At 42.0% G+C, this 21,899-nt stretch overlaps 4 protein-coding genes across 4 annotated transcripts; 3 read left to right on the top strand and 1 right to left on the bottom strand.

The window, feature by feature from the left end:
- Positions 1-2,152: 2,152 nt before the first annotated feature.
- Positions 2,153-6,786, top strand: LOC126732915 (NADH dehydrogenase [ubiquinone] iron-sulfur protein 4, mitochondrial). Its single transcript, XM_050435980.1, has 5 exons — positions 2,153-2,400; positions 2,805-2,893; positions 3,596-3,725; positions 4,463-4,492; positions 6,415-6,786. Exons 1-5 carry the CDS (start codon positions 2,239-2,241, stop codon positions 6,490-6,492), a joined length of 489 nt encoding a protein of 162 aa, XP_050291937.1. The 5' UTR covers positions 2,153-2,238; the 3' UTR covers positions 6,493-6,786.
- Positions 6,787-12,042: 5,256 nt separating this feature from the next.
- On the top strand, positions 12,043-12,849 carry LOC126689880 (uncharacterized). Its single transcript, XM_050385046.1, has one exon. It carries the CDS (start codon positions 12,043-12,045, stop codon positions 12,847-12,849), a length of 807 nt encoding a protein of 268 aa, XP_050241003.1.
- A 360-nt stretch (positions 12,850-13,209) lies between these two features.
- On the top strand, positions 13,210-14,181 carry LOC126689881 (uncharacterized). Its single transcript, XM_050385047.1, has 2 exons — positions 13,210-13,720; positions 13,847-14,181. Exons 1-2 carry the CDS (start codon positions 13,210-13,212, stop codon positions 14,179-14,181), a joined length of 846 nt encoding a protein of 281 aa, XP_050241004.1.
- A 4,137-nt stretch (positions 14,182-18,318) lies between these two features.
- LOC126689882 (uncharacterized) lies at positions 18,319-19,211 on the bottom strand. The gene is made up of 2 exons (XM_050385048.1): positions 19,146-19,211; positions 18,319-19,065 (listed from the first exon to the last, which is right to left on the bottom strand). The coding sequence occupies exons 1-2, from the start codon at positions 19,209-19,211 to the stop codon at positions 18,319-18,321; spliced, it is 813 nt and encodes a 270-aa protein (XP_050241005.1).
- Between the last annotated feature and the right edge of the window lie 2,688 nt (positions 19,212-21,899).

Genomic DNA, 21,899 nt, shown 5'->3' on the forward strand with positions numbered 1-21,899 from the left:
ATTATGACTTATGGGTTATGAAACCTGCGACCACTATGTTTTCTGAAATTATGAATTTGACTTTAAAGTTTTCTAAATCAAATTCAATGTTGGTTGCATACGATAATATGCACTCGCACCCTTAGCAAATATTATTATTTTTATTTTTATTAATTTTTTCCGCCCATGAGCTAGGATACACAACAAAAATGCAGCAATAGTAAGGAAAAAAAAAAAAAAAAATCAAATGATACCAAACAAACATTGATGACTCAATTAGGGTATGAGCCAATAGTCTTGTAGTTGAGCTAATACTTTTTAGCATTTTGAACTGAGATGTTTAAAATTTAAATTTCCTATCTTTTGTTATAACATTGAATATATCAAACAAATTAGGGAATGATATTTTAAATCTAAAAAATTAACCTCTTAAAAATTTTAAAGTCATAAGAATTAATATTGAATTAACATTATTATTACTGTAGGGGCACGATTCTCAAGCGGCCCAACAATGATGTTGGGCTCGCGCGTGATGGATCCCTCACAATAAATTTTGTAGAGAGTGGGCTTGAAAGGCTAGAATTGGGTCACGGGGCGCTAGTACGGGCCGGACCTTAGATAAACCTAGACTAGAAAAGGCTTTAGTCCGGATATCTAAGCCCATTAACTTTATAAATTGAGGGATTGGGCTCCTCGGATCCTGTCTGAGGAGCACTAGTGTTTTTCTCCGGTTACCCGTCGATGGGTTTTCCACGGTGGAGCACGTATACTACCCGGGCATTCTCTTTCTTGGAGTTTTTTCCAGGAAGTGGGATGGATCCCTCAACTTTGTCACCTTACGCTTTCTTTTATACTAGCCTACGTTCATTATCCCCCGTCCACGTGTAGGGTCGACTTTTCCAGGACAGAGATTTGTCCCATCAGTCTAATCTTGAAATTGTGGGAGATGGTCAATAAAGCCTGGGAATCCGGTTTTATTAGGTGCAATGTCATGTCAATGAAGGGTATTAAGGACTATTTCCCCGAGATATTTTCTGATCTTTTAAGTTTGCTGGTATTCCACTTTCGTCAATGGGATTTTGGGTCTTCCGAGGACTGAGCGGTCCTCGGACGTATCTTCGGGCCACTTTGGGCTCACTATTTTTGGGTTTGGGCCCTGGCCTCCTTCAGTTTGGGGTCTGTGAACTCCCCATAAGCGAGCGGGCCGAACCCACAAACTATTGGACCCCACAATTACGACTAGGATATATATAAATTTTGGAAGTATGACATACTTTAGGTAAAAAAAAAATATAAAAGTCATGATTTTAGAAACCGAATTGGATTGGCTGGTTCAATTAGAAATCAAACCTTCAATTGGTCTAATAAAAACCATAAAATTGGTGATTCAATATTAAAAACTGTCGGTAAAAACCGAGAATCAGATCATTTTTTAGTTATCTGACCATTCCAATTTTAAAAATCATGATAAAAGTATAAAATTTAATTATTCAAAACAATTTTATTCATTTAATAGATATAGAATTAAAAATTTGACAATAATTAAAAATAAATAAATGATAAACCATTATACATTTTTTTTTTTAATTTGAGAAACACACACACATATATAGGAGAAGGAGATGAATGAGAGAATATATTCACACGCCATTATACATTGATATAACATAAACATAATTTGTTCAAAGATGAACTTATGGATAATTTATTTTCCTAGAGTGATATTTTGAAATTTAGTATTCCGCATCATTGGAAATATCACAATTAAATTTATGCTAAACTTTATGTTTTTCACTTGAACCTGAAGTTAGAGGTCTTGTATTTTCATGAGAATTTAGATATTTTTTAGAATTATAATCTAAAAAAAATCTTTAAAAAAAAAACCTAAGAATTTATAAACTCTCAAAAATTAAAAGTTTCATTCATAAATTCATACATAATCGCAAAATCATCCAATCAATAATGCACATTATACTCCTATGGTATCTATTAGAAAAAGTGATTCTAAAAAATAAGTGTTATTATTAAAAAATGAGTGCTAGGGGCATATTTCATGTATAAATAACAAAATAGGGGCCAACCCGCAAATATGCCTAAGTATACTATAGTGTTAACACTCACACAGTGCTTGGTGGTAGTTTTTACTTACTAGCATTACTATTGCTTTACTTTCAGTTCCAGTTTTTTTATTTTATGTGAAAGCTAAAAACTGTGGGCGCTCACGGTGCTGTTGTACGCAACTACTCATAGCATAGATTGATGGCGAACTCTCTGCAACGCAGTATCTGGAGCCATGGTCGTGGTCTCCGAACCACGCTAGTCCAGTGGTCCAGACCATTCTCCGCCGACGCACTGGTCGAGAGAAAGCCTAGCGAGATCGGCGTCGTCTCCGGAATCCCCGATGAACACCTTCGTCGCAGGGTACACCTTTCTTTTTTTTCTTTAGGCTTCAATTTGATTCATCTTTTTTGACCCAGTTTCTAATGGATCATATTCTTTCAAGTTTTCATTTTTAATATATGAAATGAAAATTTGACTTCTTGGGATTTGGGTATATATATATTTTTTCTTGCTGAGATTGAATTTTTGCTAAGTAGACTTGGGCCTTTCCAATTTCAAACATGAAAATTGAGCTGGGTTTTGTGTGTGTGTGTGGATAATTTGATAGTTGTGAGCTGGGTATTTTACTTGCTAGTGTTTTGGGAATTGAGGGGAGCTGGAAATGCTTATATTTAGGCGGATTGGAAATGCGGTTTAGTACTGATAGGTTAAGGTTTTCTTTCAAAAGTACTTTTTTTTCTTCAATAATTTGAAGTGCATTGTAGGTTGTCATTTACGCACCTGCTAGAACTGCGACTCAACAAGGATCGGGAAAAGTTGGAAGGTGGAAGATCAATTTTATGTCAACACAGAAGTATGTTCTTTTTATCTGTATAAAGGGTTGTCATTTTTGTCTAGAAATTTGAATTCTCTTTCAAGTCAATGATTTTTTGTGGTAGGAATGTGTTCTAATTCGATTTGTAATGTGTAGGTAGGTAAATAGTGTTTGTTTCGTGCAATCTTATGTACTAGGCTTTCCACTGAGCAGCCTCAACGATCTATTAGAAATGACACTTACATGTGCTAAGACTATATTACCGATATATGCATAATCGCTAAACTATATTAAACTATTTATATAAGACTATAAATTAATCTTTTCCTGAAATTTTCAAATTTATACTTAACTATTTGATGATTAAAAGTGAAATGCCCAAGTTTATTCAAGTGATTTATTGTCAATGATTGTTCTCTATTTTGTGAATACTTCCTTAAATTATTTGCAATTTAATGAATTACTAGAATAACCAAGAAAGCTAAAATGCTTCACTTTTACTGTACAATGTCTTTCTTGAATTTGGACCAAAGGGGAATGAACATCCTTTATACATTCAGGAAACTAACAGTCAAGCACAGGTTTATGGGTAACACATGTTACAATGTTTTCTGCCCTCAAATGTTTTGCAAGGAGCATGCAATCAAGTCCTTATATACGAATTTTAGTGCTCAATATTACTGGAATAATTATTTTATCACCTTTATCGTGTGATTAATGTTCCTACTAATATGTTTCTAGGTGGGAAAATCCATTGATGGGCTGGACATCCACTGGGGACCCATATGCCAATGTTGGTGATGCTGCATTGAGTTTTGATAGTGAAGAAGCTGCAAAGTCATTTGCAGAAAGGCATGGTTGGGATTATGTGGTATGTGTTATTTCCCTTTTTAAATATTTTCTACTGCAAGGGATTTTTTTTATAATTTTTATTTTAGGTAAATTACACTATCCTCCCTCAAGGTTTGGGAGAATGTCAGGAACCTCCTTCCATTTTCAGAAATGAGTTTTAGCCCCCTATTCACTATTTTGACGAAACAACCAAATTATTCTATTTTTTTTCTTGTATGCTTTAAACTATTGTTGCAATTGCACATGCTTATACATTAGTTTTTCTTGTTTTGTCTTGTTTAGGTGCGTGTTTTAGCACAAGCAAGTTCAGTAGTTCACATCTTTAAGTTTGTGAGGGTTCTGGTCAATGTATGATTGTTATTGGACATGAAATATGAGTTGTGAATCTGCCTTTTGTTGTTCCCTTGTCTCAATTTTGTGTTGTTATTAGCTTTGTATCTGCTGTCTGCTTGTCTTGTATAATGCTTTTCTACAGTTTGGGAACTTTAAATTTGATGGCATTATGTTCTATTACCTTTTCTTTTTTTGAAACTTTAAATTTTTGTGTCAATATGTTCTGAATTTTTATTTTTCAGTTTAATTTCTGTGTCATAAAATGCTTGTAGTTTCACTGTCGCTACTTTGCTTTCAAATTGTTTAAATTATTGGTTGAAAACTCCCATTGATAGTTCTTTGATGAATGCATATTTTTTTCTTTGACCTCAAGTTTTTGTTCCCATTTATCCTATTGACAAAAGTTCTTGAATTCATCTGCAGGTTAAGAAACGCCACACACCATTGTTGAAGGTTTGAGATTCTTCCACTTTCCTTTTGACAGTTTTAGCTATTTTCATGATCCTACAAATAGCTGAATTTATATCTTTAGGGTTATTGTTGGACTGGGGGACTCAACAATAGTTGTTAGATTTGACATTGAGATAACACTTTTTGGCTGGCCATAAGAATAGGGAACATGCTTGATTTTTTTTTGGAAAATGGAATGATTAGGTTGAGGTCTTGGGTTCAAGATGCATTGGGTGTTTATGTGTTACTTATAATAATTAAAAGAAAAGAATTGGGTCCACATGGGTTTACTATTGCCTTCTTCCAGTCTTGCTAGTTTGTGGTAATAACACTATAATGTTCTTCTCTGAATTTTATGATAAGTGCTTTTTGAAAAAAGTTTGAATGCTACCTTAACATTTGTGACTTTAATTCCAAAGAAAATGGGTGCTATTGAAGTAAAGGATTTTAGGCCAATTAGCCTTGTGAGTAGTATATATAAAATTTTGGCAAAGGTGCCTAATGGTGGGAGGCTTGGGATAAGCTTTAGACATCCTAGATTCAAATCCCCACGAGGAGTTTCCATGGATTACCTGATACACACTTCTGGCAGGCGGAGTCATGTATCTTGAGTTTACTCCCCAAGGGTGGGTCCAAAGGACCTTTCCTTGGTAAGGTTCCATGTCATCAAAAAATATTTGGCAAAGGTTTTAGCAAACCGATTGAAAAGGGTATTAGAGGAGATAGTGTCTGATATGTAGAATGCCTTCATCCAAGGGCGACAAATTCTTGATTTGGTCTTGATAGCGAATGAATGTTTGAATAGTCGTCTAAAATCTAGCAGACCAGGGGTGCCATGTAAATTGGATGTGGAGAAGACTTGCGATCATTTCAATTGGGATTTTCTGCTGTGTGTGGTTCAAAGGTGTGGTTTTGGTGAAAGATGGATGAAGTGGGTGGAGTTCTATATTTCTACTGTAAAATTCTTTATTTTGGTGAATGGCACACCTACTGGTATTTTTGCTAGTAGCAGAGGTGTCCAGCAGGGGGATCCACTATTCCACTTTCCCATTGCTGTTTGTGATTGTCATGGTAGCTTTGGGTAGGATGATTACAAGGGCGGTGTCAGGAGGGTATCTGAAGTTTCCGTTGACAATTTGAGTGGTGAGTCATCAAGAGCCTTGTAGTTCAATTGGTTGGCACCTCTTGGTGTTTTCAATAGAGACATCCAAGGTTCAAATCCCCCCTCCCCCAACTATTGAATTGTCAAAAAATTTGAGAGGTGAGTCATTTCTCTTCTCTTTGTGGATGATACACTCATCTTCACTTTGAGTAGGATGATGATACACTGAATGAGAAGCCACATGGATTCAGGTGGCTGAAATGAGTTCCAGCAATGCTGGTGGAAGGAGCCAATAGTTGATAATATAATCTATGGTGGCAATGAAACTTAGAAAGAGAGTTCTTTCGAATAATCAAGGGAGAAAAATGTGATTGGTCAATAGTTGATAATATAATCCAAGGAGCCAATAAGAAGCAGCCAATTTTAAAAAATAAATCAGATGTATTAAATTTGGATGGGTTGGGTTTGTTGGGTAGGTTTTTCTCACACTTGACACCTGCCTGAATACTAAATTTCCTCAAAAACTGCCCCCCCATGGCCCAAGCTGACTTTCTACTTGTTCAAACCCATCCGCGACCCTTTAGGTCAGGTTTCTAGGTTATTAAGCACCACTGTCTGGAATATTGATTCATTGTGGCCATGTAAGTTCACGATTTAGATGGGTTTTAGTCAGCATGTGGCTAGTCTTGTGTTGTTGTATCGACACATGACCCAAGAAACATAACATGATCATAGCCATCCTTAGAATATTGTTTCATCTGCTTGTTCAAAATATCCATATCAGCCCTAACTATTGTAGAACCCTTTCCTGTTCTGGTTGCAGGTGAAAACATATGCAGAAAACTTCAAGTGGAAGGGTCCCCCGAAAACTGAGGTTCCCCAAAAAACTGAGGAAAACTGATTTTATTTCTCTCACTGATCTTTTCTGTTGGTTCTATCATAAGGCAATGGGGCATGCAGTTTTCATTTGAAAGTCACTCATCCCGAATGAATTCCTTGATTTTAATAAATGGGAGTTATGGTTGTACCCTTTTTGTAAAATCATAGCAAGTTTAAGTTGCATTCCCTGTACAATTAATTGATTGGACAGTTGTCTCTTGTGTCCTCTTTCTTTGTATTCAAAGGGATTACTACACCAGCTTTGTTTCCTATTCCTTTGTTTGACGTTTAAGTCGTTCATGCTTTGGTTTACAAACCTTGCTCTGCAATTCTGCATTGGAGGAGCTGATGCCATGTGTTTCTGAAACTGCTATTCTATCGATAATCTGTTTAAATGGTTAGGTGCTCAATAATAAATATCAGGGATGGCGCAAATGGTTACCAGAAGTATATTTAACTCAACTTTGAGGTACCTTGCTCATCACCAAAAATGCCTTCGGTCACTGGCCCTAATGATACGTAACCCTTCATTTTTGGAGAGGTGATGTGGCACGATGCTGCTGGTGTCTTGAATTGAAGGATCCTTAGGCTTTGGGTTCTTAATTTTCCAGGTTGGCCTAGAAAACATTCACACTGAATACAAAATTTGTTGAAGATGATTAGAGACCAAATAGGTCAATGCCCACTCTAGGCCAGTAGCCAAGGCTTCCAACTACATCCAAGAGGCAGGTGAAATATGCCATGGTAGAGCACAAACCTATAATAAGCTGGTCAATAGCTCCTGTTGATTGGTGAAAGGTTGTTTCACACATTACTAAATGTCTGTTTGGGAATAATTTATTTAGCTTTTTGCTAAAAATGTGCTAAAGTATATTTATACTTTGAAAAAAAAAATTGAAAAAGTGATAAAAAGCGAGAAAAAGTAAGGTTTTAAAAAATTATACATAACTAAAAGCTAAAAGTTGAAGTTGATACCAAACAGACTCTTAAGTCTGCCAAAAAAAAGTCTCACGAGCATTTTGCAAGGTTTTAAATGAGCCGAGCCAAGCCAAACTGAGTCGAATATTAAAAGTTTAGATTTGTTTATTTAGTTCTATTTTGAACACAACTCAAACTCGAACTCATTACTAAACAAGATTACAAGTTTAGGCTTAGTTCATAACATGTTTAACAAGCTTGAGTTTATTCACAAGTTACTTGATTACACTTACGAGGTAATTTGTAGAGTAGCATGAGTTTGCTACACTATATCGTTAGTTAGCAGGAAGTGGGAAGAAGTTTGGAGGATAACATCTCAAGTCTTTGAGGCTCGAGTTCAGTGAAGAAAAAGATATAGAGATATTTTTGCCTCATGGAAATCAAGTCTTAAAAACTCAAGTTCCATAGAAGAAGAAGATGAATTTGAAGAACCCGATGAAGATCTGAGATTCTTAAGAAATTGAAGACGAAGAGAAGAACCAATAGAAGATCTGAAGAAAGAACATGATGAAGATCTAAAGAAATTAAAGAAAGAACATGATGAAGAAAGGAAACCATGGAAGAACACGATGAAGAGCCCACAGAACCCACGGAAAAACACAATGAAGAACCCAAGCACAAAGAAGAAAGGATTCCACGGAAGAAGAACCAAGAAGAACAACGAAGAACAAAGTACCAGGTGAACATAGGAAATCAAGTTTTAAATACTCGATTTCCATGTGGATTTTTTCCACATTGCCATCACATACAAATCGAGTTTTACAAACTCGAATTCCACCTTTGAACTCGAGTTTTAAAGTCTTGAGATGCTAGTTTGCTACATAATTTTGAAAATGACAACTAACTAAAATATTTCAAAAATAATGTTAAATGCAAAAAAAATTCTTACACTTACATAGTGTAGGGGCCTTTTATGCTTTTGGGCTAAGGCTTTCTACAGTGGGTAGGAGAGTTGGGCTTGACTTGTTATCTCTGTAGGATCTACTCAGAGTCAATATGTGCACAAGATAAGAGAGCCCAAACCCCAGCTTATTCAATCTTATTACTGGATTAGGCCATAAAGTTGTACATTTTGGACTTTTCATTCAATGAAATTACAAAGAGTGGGTTTGTTACGCGAGAGAAAGAAAAGATTTGTCTATTAATGCATGCTATTTTTACCATTTACACCCTTCTATTTTATTAAGTCTTACTTCACTCTTTCTCTTTTCTCTCTTCTTTCATTTTCAACTCTTTGTTTAGATTGCCTAATTCACTATCCCCCTTCCTCTTATGGATATTGTTCCTATTTATACACCTAATCAAGCTTGTGTGATTTCTCTCTTTTACCCTCATTGCTCACCAACCATTTTGTCTCCTGCAATCACTCTTTAGAGGTGCCCACAACCTATCTGGTTGTATGGGGTTCAACCTCCACTACCTCTAAGCATGTACAATGCTTTCTCTTTCTTCCACTATGTATCCCACGACAACTCTCATCCATTTCGTTCTCTTGTGTACCTCTCTCTCCCCTTTGAATGGTAAAACCTTGGGTCTCTTTCTATTAACCTCTCTAGCATGCATCAAGTGCTCTCTAGCCAATTTACTACTTACTTTGGATAAAGATGCTTTCCTAGTAGAGCACCTCCTAAAAGAGGTCCTGGTAGGATACAGGAAATATACTTTCCTTTGTAGCAAGCTCTGCCGGCCTCGCGCTCCAAACTGATGGCGTCACGGCGTTCTCCTTGACGCCGCCCCGACGCTCTCCCCCTTTAAGAAGTTTGTAAAAAGGCTCACGTTTTTTGGCTTCTTATTCCTATAAAGCAAACAATCCCCCCTTGGTTGTGGCAACTTTCTACTCTTCCTGAGCTGTCTTGCCGTATCTAAAATGGCTTCGAGCATCTGGCTTCACCAACTACTGCCTGCTTTCTCCTTCTTCGGCACTTCCCAGTCCACAACAGACCTGATCTTCTCTTGATCCATTTGAATCACACCCTTGCTGATCCAATGGCCGAGAAAGAGCATTTTCGTTTGTAAGACAAGAAGGCAATGGTTGCTCGACGAAGCTATGGGGATTCGGCGGTCTGACGTAGTGCGTGATAGGGGAGTGACAGCGATGGATGCTCTCTGTTTCCCAATGCTGAGCTGACATCGAGCGTGTTTTGGCGCTTAGGACGAGGAGTGGTGACCCCTACAAAGCCTTTCGCCATGCACACGCTGGTATACGTGACGGTGGCTCCAAACGGTCTAGATTTAGGTGTTAGGGATTAAAAGTAGGAAAACAAGCAAGAAATTAGAGATAGCGAAGCGAAAGAGAAAACGGATGATAAAACGAGCTTTTGATATGGGCAACCCTTTATTCTATTCCTTCCTCTAGTAGGAATAGCGGGCTGATTGCTTCAAAACTGCAGATTACCCCCGGGGGTACCTTGCATACAAGAAGCTGGCTGCTTGAACTTATTAACTCATTTATGAAGAGGCAACACACTTATGACGCTGCGCTACAGACTAGTATGTTCTGGCCTACAGCTGGGCAGAGTTCGGTCGTACCTCCCTCATCCCTTCGGATGTAGGACATCCTACGGGCCCTCACGCTTGATGCAAGCGCTCGGCTGCGGGCTAGTTTTTCCCCCCTCCACCAAACTACACCCTTTGTAATTCCTTCAGCCATGGGTCCACCTTCCTTGCATTGGTTAGGTACAGGTTGGTGGTGCTTTAGCCATTGCATTTTTGTTTTTTCTCTTCAGGCCTTGTTTTCTTCCTTTTCCACACGGTTTTTGTTGCTGTTATTTGAATTTTTTTTTGGTCCCTTTTATTTTGTCTTTCCATTTGCGTTTGCCCCTTTATAGAGAATGGTGTAAGTTTGTTGGGCTTGCCTCACCTTGTCTTGCTGTCAGTGGGCCTTTCCAGGCTCTCCCTTATTGTTTTCCATTAATTCTTGCCAGCTTGCCTATTGGGCCTTATGCCTCATTCCTTCTTCTTTTGCCCATTCAAGGCCCATTCTTATTTCTGGGAGAGGGCCATTTCATCTTGGCTGATTCTTCCACGTTGCCCATATCCCGTAGTGGGTTAATAGATATTTCTCCTCCTTGGGCCTTTGCTTGGGCCACGCTTATTCACTTCTTGGGCCTTAGGGGCACGGCCCTATTGATTTGCTTCTATCCTCTAATTTCTTTTGTCTTTTTCTTGGTTTGGATTTTTTGCCATTGGCCCTTTGGGTCCATATTATCAAAAGTGGGTTTCAACACATGGTAAAATTGTGACTAAAATTTTTTACTCCTTAACAAATTTAGGAATTTTTATTACAAATGGAAGGTTTATATTATTGATAACATATAAATAATAATTTGATATTATATAGACCTATTTACAAATTTACACAATTTAATCTTAAGTCTATATAAATATATTTTTATATAAGTATATGTGGGGTCAAAGAATTTGGCAACCCCGGCCCACCTTATACTAAGCCCAAGACCCACGCTGAGGAGGAAGAAATGCTCGAGGACGAACGAAGAAAGTCCAAATTGCCAAGAAGCATCGCCGAGGACAATCCTGTTCTCGGCCAACTGAGATCCTAGAAGAGAAGAGCGGCACGCCATCAAAGGTAGCCTCCTAGGGCGTCCCAAGAAAAAGGACAAGTATTGTGGGTCAGCCATGAGAGCATCGTGGAGGAGCAATTCAAGGAGAAACTGTCACCTCCATATTAAATGCTCACAACTAACGTTCTGGCCGCATTAATGAGGAAATGATCCCTGAACAGTGCAGCCTTAGTTGCTGCAACTCACAGAAGGTTTGGGAAGGCGGCTGATAGGACAAGCACTCAAGTAGTAACTTGCATGATCAACAGATAGAGGGCCAAGATCAACTGGAAGGGGATATATAATGTGAGAAATCCTCCAGTAAGAGGAAGGGGGGGGGGGGAGAGGATCGGGAATTAGAAATGGAGAATATTGTAGCAGTTTGTATAATCTTTGAAACCTTTGTAACCAAGCACTGAAGAAATAAGAAGAGCAACAAGCTCCTCGGATGAGGGCTGAGGACTGAATTTCACACTTTGGTCCACGTCCTTATTACTCAACCCACTGATAACCATATCTGGTTGTTGTAACCCTCACTTAGGCCTAGTTCTTAAACTCATTCTCTATAAATTTATTGTATTGGGCTAGTTGGGCCTGAGTCCACTCACCTAATAGAAGAAGTGCTCAAACCCAGTCCCTACAATTGGCACCGTCTGTGGGGAGAACTTGTGTGTTAGTAAGGGCAACAATCAAGCATGGTAGGATCAGGCCCTCATCAAGCAGGCTTCCATCAGCTTGAACCAGCTAGATCCCAACAACAGGGTAACTTTTCTAACCCTGAGCGTGATCAAAATGAAGAGAATAGAAAGTTTTGAGAGGGAAGTGTGCACACCACTCAAACCAGCAAAAGCTATTCTCGTTTGGGCAATTACGTGCTCCAGAGACAAAATAACAACCGGGCCATGCAACCAGAAGAAGTTAAGAGTCACGTATCCTAGAGACAGAATGATAAGCAGGCCATGCAGTGAGAGATAGACGATTTGAAGAGAAAGCTGTGCCATGCACAACGAAGGCGATCTCATTCTAGCCCTGACATGCCCTTCGATGATGAAAGCGATGATGACTATAGGCAAAGATCGAGAACTCCTCCAAGCGAGACCTTCTCTCACGAAGAAGAGCACTACCGAAGGCGTAAACGTAAAAGCCCATCTCCTAGGGGCTTGAGAAACGATGCCATGAGCAGGGCATTAGATCAACTCTCCAAATCACCTTTCACACGCCGCATAGAAGGGGCTACACTTCTTCGACGATTCCAACAGCCAACCTTTGCCATTTATAACGGCAAAACAGACCCCGTGGAGCATGTGAGCCAGTTTAACCAAAGGATGGCTGTCCATTCTAAAAATGAGGTGCTGATGTGCAAGGTTTTCCCATCTAGCTTGGGACCAGTGGCGATAAAGTGGTTCAATGGCTCAAAGACGAATTCCGTAGATTCGTATAGGCAGCTAACCCAAGCTTTTGGCTCCCGTTTCGTTACAAACAGCAGAGCTCCTCGACCCTTGAGTGCTTTATTGTCGTTATCCATACATGATGAAGAAACTCTAAAGGCCTACTCAAACAGATATTGGGAGATGTATAATGAAATGGAAGACAATTTTGACGATGTCGCCACTAGCACCTTCAAAAATAGTTTCCCAACCGAGCACGGCTTGAGGAAGTCTCTGACTGGCAAGCCTGCCACCAGTGTGCGCCAACTAATGGATCGGATTGATAAGTATAAACGAGTAGAGGAAGACCAGCTGCAAGGTAAGGGAAAAGAGAAGGTTATCCTTCAGGAGAGGAGGGATTTCAGTTCTGATCGATATAACAGCAACCGCCCGAGGAGAGATTTCGTAGGGTAATCCGGAGTAACCAACACATAGACTGTCAATACTGTATTCCGAGAACTAGTACATCGGGTGTTAGAGAAAATCAAGAACAAGCCATACTTTAAGTGGCCAAATAAGATGGCAGGAGAGTCCACGAGGCGCAATCAGAACTTTTATTGCCAATACCACCAGGACCACGGACATACCACGGAGAATTGCAAGAACCTCTGGAACTACTTAGACTAGATAGTCCAAGAAGGAAAGCTGAAGCACCTTTTACATCATTCCAGTGGTCATCAAAGCCAGACCCATCAGAAACCCCAGAGAGATACTGCCCTAAGGCCACCCCTAGGGACGATCATTATAATCTTGGTCGCGCTAGAAAGAACAGGCATGTGCCCTTCACGATTGTTTTCTGTGGCTCAACGGCCTGCCGAGGAATCCCAGCCAGAGCCGAAGAGGGCTAGAATGAATTTTCGCCCAACCTTGAGTTTTTCAGAAGAAGACAAGATCGGAACCACTCAACCCCATAACAATGCGCTATTGATCACTCTCAGAATCAGGAACTACGACGTGAAAAGGGTGATGGTGGATGGTGGCAGTGGGGCCGAGGTTATGTACCCCGACCTCTACAAGGGGCTGAGGTTAAAACTGGAAGATTTGATGCCCTATAACTCCCCTTTGATGAGTTTCGACGGGAAGCTTGTTATTCTAAAGGGCATGATTAGGCTACCCATCCAGACCGGCCCAGAGACAGTGGAGGTGAACTTTATTGTGGTGGACACCTACTCCCCCTATACGGCCATCGTCAGTAGGCCCTGGCTCCATACCTTGGGGCCTGTTGCCTCCTCCTTGCATCAAAAGGTGAAATTCCCTTCAGGGAACCAGGTTCTCAAAATCCATGGTTGCTAAACCACGGCAAGGCAGTGTGTGGTGGCTGCCATCTCACATCAGCTCGATGCGGAGTCCTCGGCCTTTGCTGAAAAGAACTTATAGCAATCAAAGGCCCCGGTGTCGCCTTCTGATACAGCTGCTGAGGAGGCAAAATGCGAAGATCTAGAGAAGGTGGTCATTGGTGATGACCCGGAGAAGTTCTTTCGGGTAGGGGCTCAGCTGCCTCTTCAGGAGAAGGAGGAGTTGATTAAGTTTTTCAAAGGAAATATTGACGTATTTGCATGGGATGCTTGCGATGCTCCCGGGATTGATCTAACCTTCATCTGTCACCATCTCAATGTCAACTCGTCCATCACTCCCAAGAAGCAGCCACCCCGTCGCCCATCAAGAGAGCACGCTGATGCGATTAGGGACGAAGTGGTGAAGTTTAAGCGTGCGGGGGCTATCAAAGAGGTTTTTTACCCCAAATAGTTGGCCAACACCGTGGTGGTCAAGAAGAAAAGTGGAAAATGGTGGGTTTGTGTAGACTTCACGGACCTAAATAAAGCATGCCTAAAAGACTCGTTCCCTATGCCTCGGATAGACCAGCTGGTAGATGCAATAGTAGGCCATCCTCGGATGAGCTTCTTAAATGCCTTTCAAGGCTATCATCAAATACCACTAGCCCTGGAGGATCAGGAGAAGACAGCCTTCATGACACTTACTGGGAACTACCACTACAAGGTAATGTCGTTCGGTCTGAAAAACGCAGGGTCCACTTATCAAAGGATGATGACAAGAATGTTCAAGCCGTAGTTGGGCAAGAGCATCGAAATCTATGTTGATGATATGGTGGTGAAGAGTAAAGTGGTGTTCAAGCATTTAGGAGACCTCGGCAGCACCTTTGATGTCTTAAGGAAGCACAAGCTGCACCTAAATGCTTCCAAATGCTCATTTGGCGTGGGATTAGGCAAGTTTTTAGGCTACATGGTTACTCATAGGAGAATTGAGGTTAACCCTGACCAGATCAAGGCTATTAATGATCTAAAACCACCGCAAAACACTAAGGAGGTCCAAAAGCTTACTGGAATGATCGTGGCCCTGAATCGATTCATTTCCAGGTCGGCGGATAGATGCAGACCGTTCTATCTCTTAATCAACAAGTGGAAAGGATTTGAGTGGTCCGAGGACTGTATTGTGGCCTTCCAGCAACTTAAGGAATACCTATCCTAGCTACCTATCATGTCCAGTCCTAAGGTCGATGAAGTCCTATACGCATATATTGCTATGGCCTCTCATGCTGTGAGCTTGGTGCTAATACGGGATGACAATGGCCTTCAAAAGCTAGTCTATTACGTGAGCAAGTCGCTGCATGAAGCCGAAGTCAGATACTTACCCTTGGAGAAAGCCATACTGGCTGTGGTTCATGCTACGCGAAAGCTTCCCCATTATTTCCAAGCCCACACAGTGGTTGTTCTAACCCAACTACCTTTGAAGTCCGTACTTCGGACCGTTGATTACACTGGAAGGATTGCCATATGGAGCACAATTCTAAGAGTTTTTGACATCAAGTACATGCCCCGGACCTCTGTAAAGGGCTAGGTCCTAGTTGACTTGGTGGCCGAATTTGCTGAACCAATAGTAGAAATAGTAACAGAGGAGCGCAATATGGATGGAAAATCGGTTGGAGTGATCTCTATGCCAGGACCCCTATGTTGGAAGGTGTACGTTGATGGCGCAGCAAATCAAAGGGGGTCCGGAGTAGGGCTAGTCCTAGTATTTCTTGAGAAGACTATCATAGAGAAATCCCTGAGACTTGGGTTCTCGGCCACGAATAACGAAGCCGAATATGAGGCCTTGTTACAAGGAATGACCATGGTGTAGAAAATGAGAGGAAAATCAGTAGAGATGTTCTCGGACTTGAGATTAATAGTGGGCCAGGTAAAGGGAGAGTTGGAAGCCAGAGATGCAAGGATGCAAGAGTACTTAAGCTAGGTCAAACGCTTGCAGTCAGACTTTGATCTTTTCAGCCTGTCACACATCTCCAGAAGTGAAAACACTCATGCAGATTCATTGGCCACGCTTGCTACCTCCTCGGCAGGGGGTCTGCCTCGAATTATTCTTGTCGAGCATCTGGATAGAGCAAATGAGGTTACAAAAGACATGGTCCATATCCATGAGGTTAGAGTGGGTCCTAGCTGGATGGACCCTATAGTGAGGTTCCTTAAAGATGATATCCTGCCCGAGGAGAAGTCAGAGGCTGAAAAAATACGAAGAAACGCTCCTCGGTTCTGGTTGTCCTAGGACCACAAATTGTATAAGCGCTCCTATTCTGGGCCATATTTACTGTGTATTTACTCTGAAGAGCTGTATGAAGGGATCTGTGGGAGCCACACAGGAGGAAGATCTCTGTCGCACCGAGCCATTACCTAGGGATATTGGTGGCCGGGGATGCAGAAGGAAGCCCTAGAATATGCTAAGAAATGTGACCAGTGCCAAAGGTTTGCCCCAAATATTCATCAGCCAGAAGGGGTCCTTAACCCTTTATCCAGTCCATGGCCGTTCGCCCAGTGGGGCCTGGATATTGTAGGCCCTTTCCCCAAGGCAGCAGGAAATAAGAGATATCTGTTGGTCGGCACAGATTACTTCACTAAATGGGTCAAAGCTGAGCCATTGGCCAACATCAGAGATGTGGATGCTAAGAAATTCATCTGGAGAAACATTGTTACACGATTCGGGGTCCTTCGTACCCTTATTTCAGATAATGGACTCCAATTTGATAGCAAAGCCTTTAGAAGATACTGTTGCGAACTGGGGATCACAAACAGGTACTCAACCCTAGCTTATCCTCAGGGAAATGGACAGGCCGAGACTGTCAACAAGGTCATAGTCAATGGGTTTAAGAAGAGACTGGATGACGCCAAGGGAAGATGGGTAGAAGAGCTGCCACATGTCTTATGGACTTTCCGGATTACACCACGACAATCAACAGGGGAGACACCTTTTGCCATGACCTATGGGGCCGAGGCTGTTATCCCTCTAGAGGCAAGCTTCCCAACGTTGAGGACGAGCTCCTTCACTCCAAGCAGTAATGATGAACTACTAGGGAAGAGCCTAGATCTGATCGATGAATGAAGAGAAAAGGCAGTGATCCAGTCGGCCTATTATCTCCAAAAGCTCAAGCAGGGATATGATGCCAATGTGAAGTTGAGACCACTAGCACCAGGGGACCTAGTGTTGAGGAAAGTTATGGGTGCTGCCAAGAACCCCTCTTGGGGAAAGTTGGGACTCAATTGGGAAGGACCATACCGAGTTACTTCAGTAGCAAGAATAGGTGCATACTACTTAGAAGATTTAGATGAAAAAGCTGTACCTTGTCCATGGAATGTAAATAACCTGAGAAGGTATTATTATTAACAAAAACATTTCTCTAATTCAAATTTAAAGTCTATTATGATTATATGTCTTGTATTTTGGCAACCATCTAAGTACTAGACAGAACCAAGGTCTTGCATGGTCCTCGAACTCAAACCTATAGGGAAACTAGTTACTTCCAAAAAATTTTAGTACTAGACAGAACCAAGGTCTTGCATGGTTCTCGGACTCAAACTTATGGGGAAACTAGTTACTTCCATAAAATTTTTAGTACTAGACAGAACCAAGGTCTTACATGACCCTCGGATTCAAACCTATGGGGAAACTAGTTACTTCCAGAAAAATTTTGTACTAGACAGAACAAAGATCTTGCATGGTCCTCGGACTCAAATCTATGGGGAAACTAGTTACTTCCAGAAAAATTTCAATACTAGACAAAACCAAGGTCTTGCATGGTTCTCAGACTCAAACCTATAGGGAAACTAGTTACTTTAAGAAAAATCTAAGTACTGGACAGAACCAAGGTCTCGCATGGTCCTCGGACTCAAACCTATGGGGAAACTAGTTACTTCAAGAAAGATCTAAATACTAGACAAAACCAAGGCCTTGCATGGTCCTCGGACTCAAACCTATGGGGAAACTAACTACTTCTAGCAAGAGCTTAGGTGGCAGGTAGAATCCAAATGTTGGGCGGATCCTCGGACCACAACCTTTGAAGAAATTAGCAAGATCAAGCATCCATGCAAGTTGCGAATATAGCGTAAGTATACGCTCGGTACCTCGGATCATATATTCAGCCCCCGCCCCCTAAAAATGTGAGCAAACGCAAACTAAGTGTCCCCTTAATGTTGGTGAGTTAGAATTTAAATGTCTAATTTCAAATATGGTATGTACATAACCATTTTTACCCATTAGGATAACCAACTCATGAGACACGAGATTCACACTAATAATAATAATAATAATAACAATAAACACATAATGTAAAAGAAGGAATTTCGTACATTTAATCTAAAGGTCTACTTACAATGATTCCAATGTTCACAAAAAAAAAAAAAAAAAAAAAAAAAAAAAAAAAAAAAAACAGAAGCTAGCCAAGATGGCCTATTTCTTCAGTTTTATCCTGATTCCATCCTTGGAGAGCTGAGGATCCTTGGAGCCCTCATTTGGGGGAATAGTCTGAAGGGGCTGAACTGAGAGAGCTGACTCCTTGGCATGAGAGGCCTGAGCATCAGCTGTAGACTCTACAGTCTTCTAGGGCGCTTCAGGGTTCGAGCCTTCATTTGTTTCGGTTGCCCTAGAAAGCTCACTCTCCTTAGCTGGCTCGTTAGGAGTGGTTATGGCCAGAGTAGCTTCAGGCCGAGCAGTTTCAGCCTCCTCAGGAGCAACCTCAGCCTCGGAGCTAGCGGGGGCATTTTCCCGGATGGCAGGAGGGTAGTATACATTCTCCACCTTCCACAGTTCGGATGACACCTCAACCCCAGCTTGTTTAAGGGCTTCATTCCAAACCTGGGAACAATAGAGCCTGCATACCCCAGGTACTTGAGCCTCGAGAGTGGCCTGGGTCTCAGCCACTCCCAAGTCATAAGCCTCCTCTTTGGCTTTCTCCTTGGAGCTCTCGGCCTCCGTCCTGGCGAACTCCGCCTCTGCCTTAGCCCTCAAGGCTTCATCCCTGGCCCTCTCCGCGACGTTCTTGGCCCCCTCTGCCTCGGCCAGCTTCTTCTTTAGATCAACGATTTGCTCCTTGGCAATCTTCAGCTGATCCTCAGTCTCGAGTAGGCACCTCGTCTGGCTTTCGGCCTGTTTTTGAGCGCAAGCTAGGCCTGATTCAGTGCTATCTCGGGCCCTTGTCATCTCCTTCAGATCCTCCCTTGCTTTCAAAAGATCGGCCTCGAAGTTTTTAAGGGCTCGCGTAGCATCCAAGTGCTTGTCACGCTCGAGCTCTAAGGTCCTGCTCTGTTCGTTAGCTGCCTCTTCTAATCTATAAGTGGCTTGGACAGCCTGTCAATTGAAACAAGCACACGGTAAGTTTGAGACCAAGGGACAAAAATCAATGGAATCACAAATGTTAGAAGTCTTACCATGCCCAAGTACCTTTTGATACTGAGAAAGATCTCCTGCCTCCTCAAATTCCCTAACTCGGCCATATCGGCGGGAAGTAGCAGGGACCTCTCCAACGCATCGGCCACATAGGTGCCTTCACCCCCTCAGAAGTCCCTGAGGGAGGCATTGTCCATCAAAGGCTCCACATAGAGCATTGGGGCAGGAAGCCTAGTCTGGGGCTCGGACTGATTGGCGACTTCTTTTTCTTGGCCCTGGTGCCATATTTTTAGTTGTTTCGAAGCTTGTCGGGCTTCATCTTCCTCCTGGAAGGAGTGAGACCTCCCCCCATCCATGGGCTCTTTGCCTTTGGAAGCCCTTTTCCTTTTTGGATCGGCGGGCTCGGGCCAAGAAGGCAGAGTCGACTGAAGAGGAGGAGGAAGTTTGGACCGTGGAGATGATGGCTGTGACTGGGTGGAAGATGACCTGGTATGAGCAAGCTGAGGCTTGGGTGGAGGAGGAGGAAGCTTGGATTGTGGCTTCCCCGGATGGCCTTTAATTAGGTCGAGCAGGTTGGTTGGAGGTTTCCTTTTAAAACCCATTTCAACCTGAGAAAAAGTCCCTTCTGATAGGAGATCCGCTTCAGTCAAACTGGGGTCACCTAAGTCACCAGAGGGATTCTCGGATAAATCAACTTGGCCGAATACACCAAATTCGTCCTCAGGCGGACTTAAATTAAAACCTCTTCTTCGCTTTCTACTCTTCCTCCCTTGGCCTCTGCAGCTTGATGGGATGAAGAAGGGCCCGCCAATGGAACGCCTTCTGGGACAGGAGATCCTTCGGGAAGCAAGAACCCGTGTTTTGCTATGGTGATTCTATGAAGCCGAGGATCTTTAGCTCTGATCACATACTTCGGAGCCAAGAATGATTTCTGGATAGGATCGTAACCAAGGATCTTGTGAGCGACTCTGACTTGGTTGTCAACTTCGTTTACAAAGACCTCCGCCTTAAAGATGGTTTCCAAATCTTCCCGGTTGACCAAGTGAAAGTGTCGTTCAAAGGCGTGTGGATCTGCAAAAAGAAAGCATATTCATTTTAGCAACCGAACAATGCAAACTATGATAGCGCAAAAGATTAATCCTCTCCTACTCTGAATACCCCACTTGGTTCCCCCTCTTCTGTTGGACAATGAAGGCCGTTGTGCCACTCCCCAGACACAATGAGAAAGTCCTTATTTAACCCCTTGCTGGTCTCGGGGAGGCACTGAATAAGCCAAACCTTATCGTCCCTCGTCTTCATATAATAGGATTTACCCTTTAGGTGTTAGAGGTTGTAGAACCAGTTTACAACGTGATGGGTTAACCTCAACCCCATTTTCTCCTTTAAGGCGTCCACATAACCCAGGATCCTAAACACATTGGCGGTGCACTGGGTGGGAGCTAATCGAAAATGCCTAAGGTAGTCCCTTATCATCGGCCCCATAGGGATTCTCACACCCCCTTCTATGAAGGCGATTATAGGAATCACTACTTCACCCTCTTGCCTCCTAAAATGCCACTCCCTTTCTTCACAGTATCTCAAACCTACATTACGGGGTATCCTATAATCGGCGACGAATTTTTTCATTGCCTCTTTGGACTCAACCAACTTTTTTAACTTACCAATCCCTAGAAATGGCTAAAAGACTCAGGGAAGGACGAAAGAAAGAGAGGAATAAGTGGAAACGAAACTTAGAAGAGAGAAAACGTGAGTTAGAGAGAGAAGAAAACTTACAGAAATGAGGAAAAACTCTTCGGACAGGTTTTTTATGCTGAAAAGAGATGTGAGTTTGGTTGGAGATTTGACCGAACTCAGAATATGTGCGCAAGAACTCTTGAGTGTAAAAGTAAAGAGAAAAATTGGTTCAAATGGGTATTTATACCTTTAATTAAAAATAATCGTGCGGGTTTTCCCGCCCATAAAGTTAAAAAAATCCCCACCGTTAGATTACCATCACACCGTTGAACATGGGGAGCAAAGAGCTGCCAGAATTTAATGAGGATGCGCTTTGTATACCGAAGCACCAGGAACGTGCCTTAGACAAGTGAAAAGGCTCTGGCACTGATGGAGGACAAGACTTGACAAAGTCATGATGAAGGCCCGAGGACATCAAAATCCTCCTCTCCGTCCGAGGAGTCGGACAGCAGGATTTTGAGGGGCTATTATGGGGTCAAAAAATTTGGCAACCCCGGCCCACCTTATACTAAGCCCAAGACCCACGCCGAGGAGGAAGAAATGCCCGAGGACGAATGAAGAAAGTCCAAATTGCCAAGAAGTATCGCCGAGGACAATCCTATTCTCGGCCAACCGAGATCTTAGAAGTGAAGAGCGGCACGCCATCAAAGGCAGCCTCCCAAGGCATCCCAAGAAAAAGGACAAGTACTATGGGTTAGCCATGAGAGTATGATGGAAGAGCAATTCAAGGAGAAACTGTCACCTCCGCATTAAATACCCACAACTAACGTTCTGGCCGCATTAATGAGGAAATAACCCCTGAACAGTGCAGTATTGGTTGTTGCAACTCACAGAAGGTTTAGGAAGGCGACTGATAGGACAAGCACTCAAGTAATAACTTGCATGATCAACAGATAGAGGGCCAAGATCAACTGGAAGGGGATATATAATGTGAGAAATCCTCCAGTAAAAGGAGGGGGGGGGGGGGGAGAGGATCGGGAATTAGAAATGGAGAATATTGTAGCAGTTTGTATAATCTTTGAAACCTTTGTAACCAAGCACTGAAGAAATAAGAAGAACAA

This window comes from Quercus robur, chromosome 6 (assembly GCF_932294415.1).
Source record: "Quercus robur chromosome 6, dhQueRobu3.1, whole genome shotgun sequence".
Classification (NCBI taxonomy): domain Eukaryota; kingdom Viridiplantae; phylum Streptophyta; class Magnoliopsida; order Fagales; family Fagaceae; genus Quercus; species Quercus robur.

Bases quoted from the DNA above. Each gene is read 5' to 3' on its own strand.
- LOC126689881 (XM_050385047.1), top strand. From the start codon at position 13,210: ATGTGCCCTTCACGATTGTTTTCTGTGGCTCAACGGCCTGCCGAGGAA. The intron at 13,721-13,846 runs GTTGCTAAACCA...CTTCTGATACAG, and splicing joins CCAGGTTCTCAAAATCCATG to CTGCTGAGGAGGCAAAATGC.
- LOC126689880 (XM_050385046.1), top strand. From the start codon at position 12,043: ATGCCCTTCGATGATGAAAGCGATGATGACTATAGGCAAAGATCGAGA.
- LOC126732915 (XM_050435980.1), top strand. From the start codon at position 2,239: ATGGCGAACTCTCTGCAACGCAGTATCTGGAGCCATGGTCGTGGTCTC. The intron at 2,401-2,804 runs GTACACCTTTCT...AGTGCATTGTAG, and splicing joins ATGAACACCTTCGTCGCAGG to GTTGTCATTTACGCACCTGC. The intron at 3,726-4,462 runs GTATGTGTTATT...ATTCATCTGCAG, and splicing joins GGCATGGTTGGGATTATGTG to GTTAAGAAACGCCACACACC.
- LOC126689882 (XM_050385048.1), bottom strand. From the start codon at position 19,211: ATGGCCGAGTTAGGGAATTTGAGGAGGCAGGAGATCTTTCTCAGTATC. The intron at 19,066-19,145 runs GTAAGACTTCTA...TTCAATTGACAG, and splicing joins TCAAAAGGTACTTGGGCATG to GCTGTCCAAGCCACTTATAG.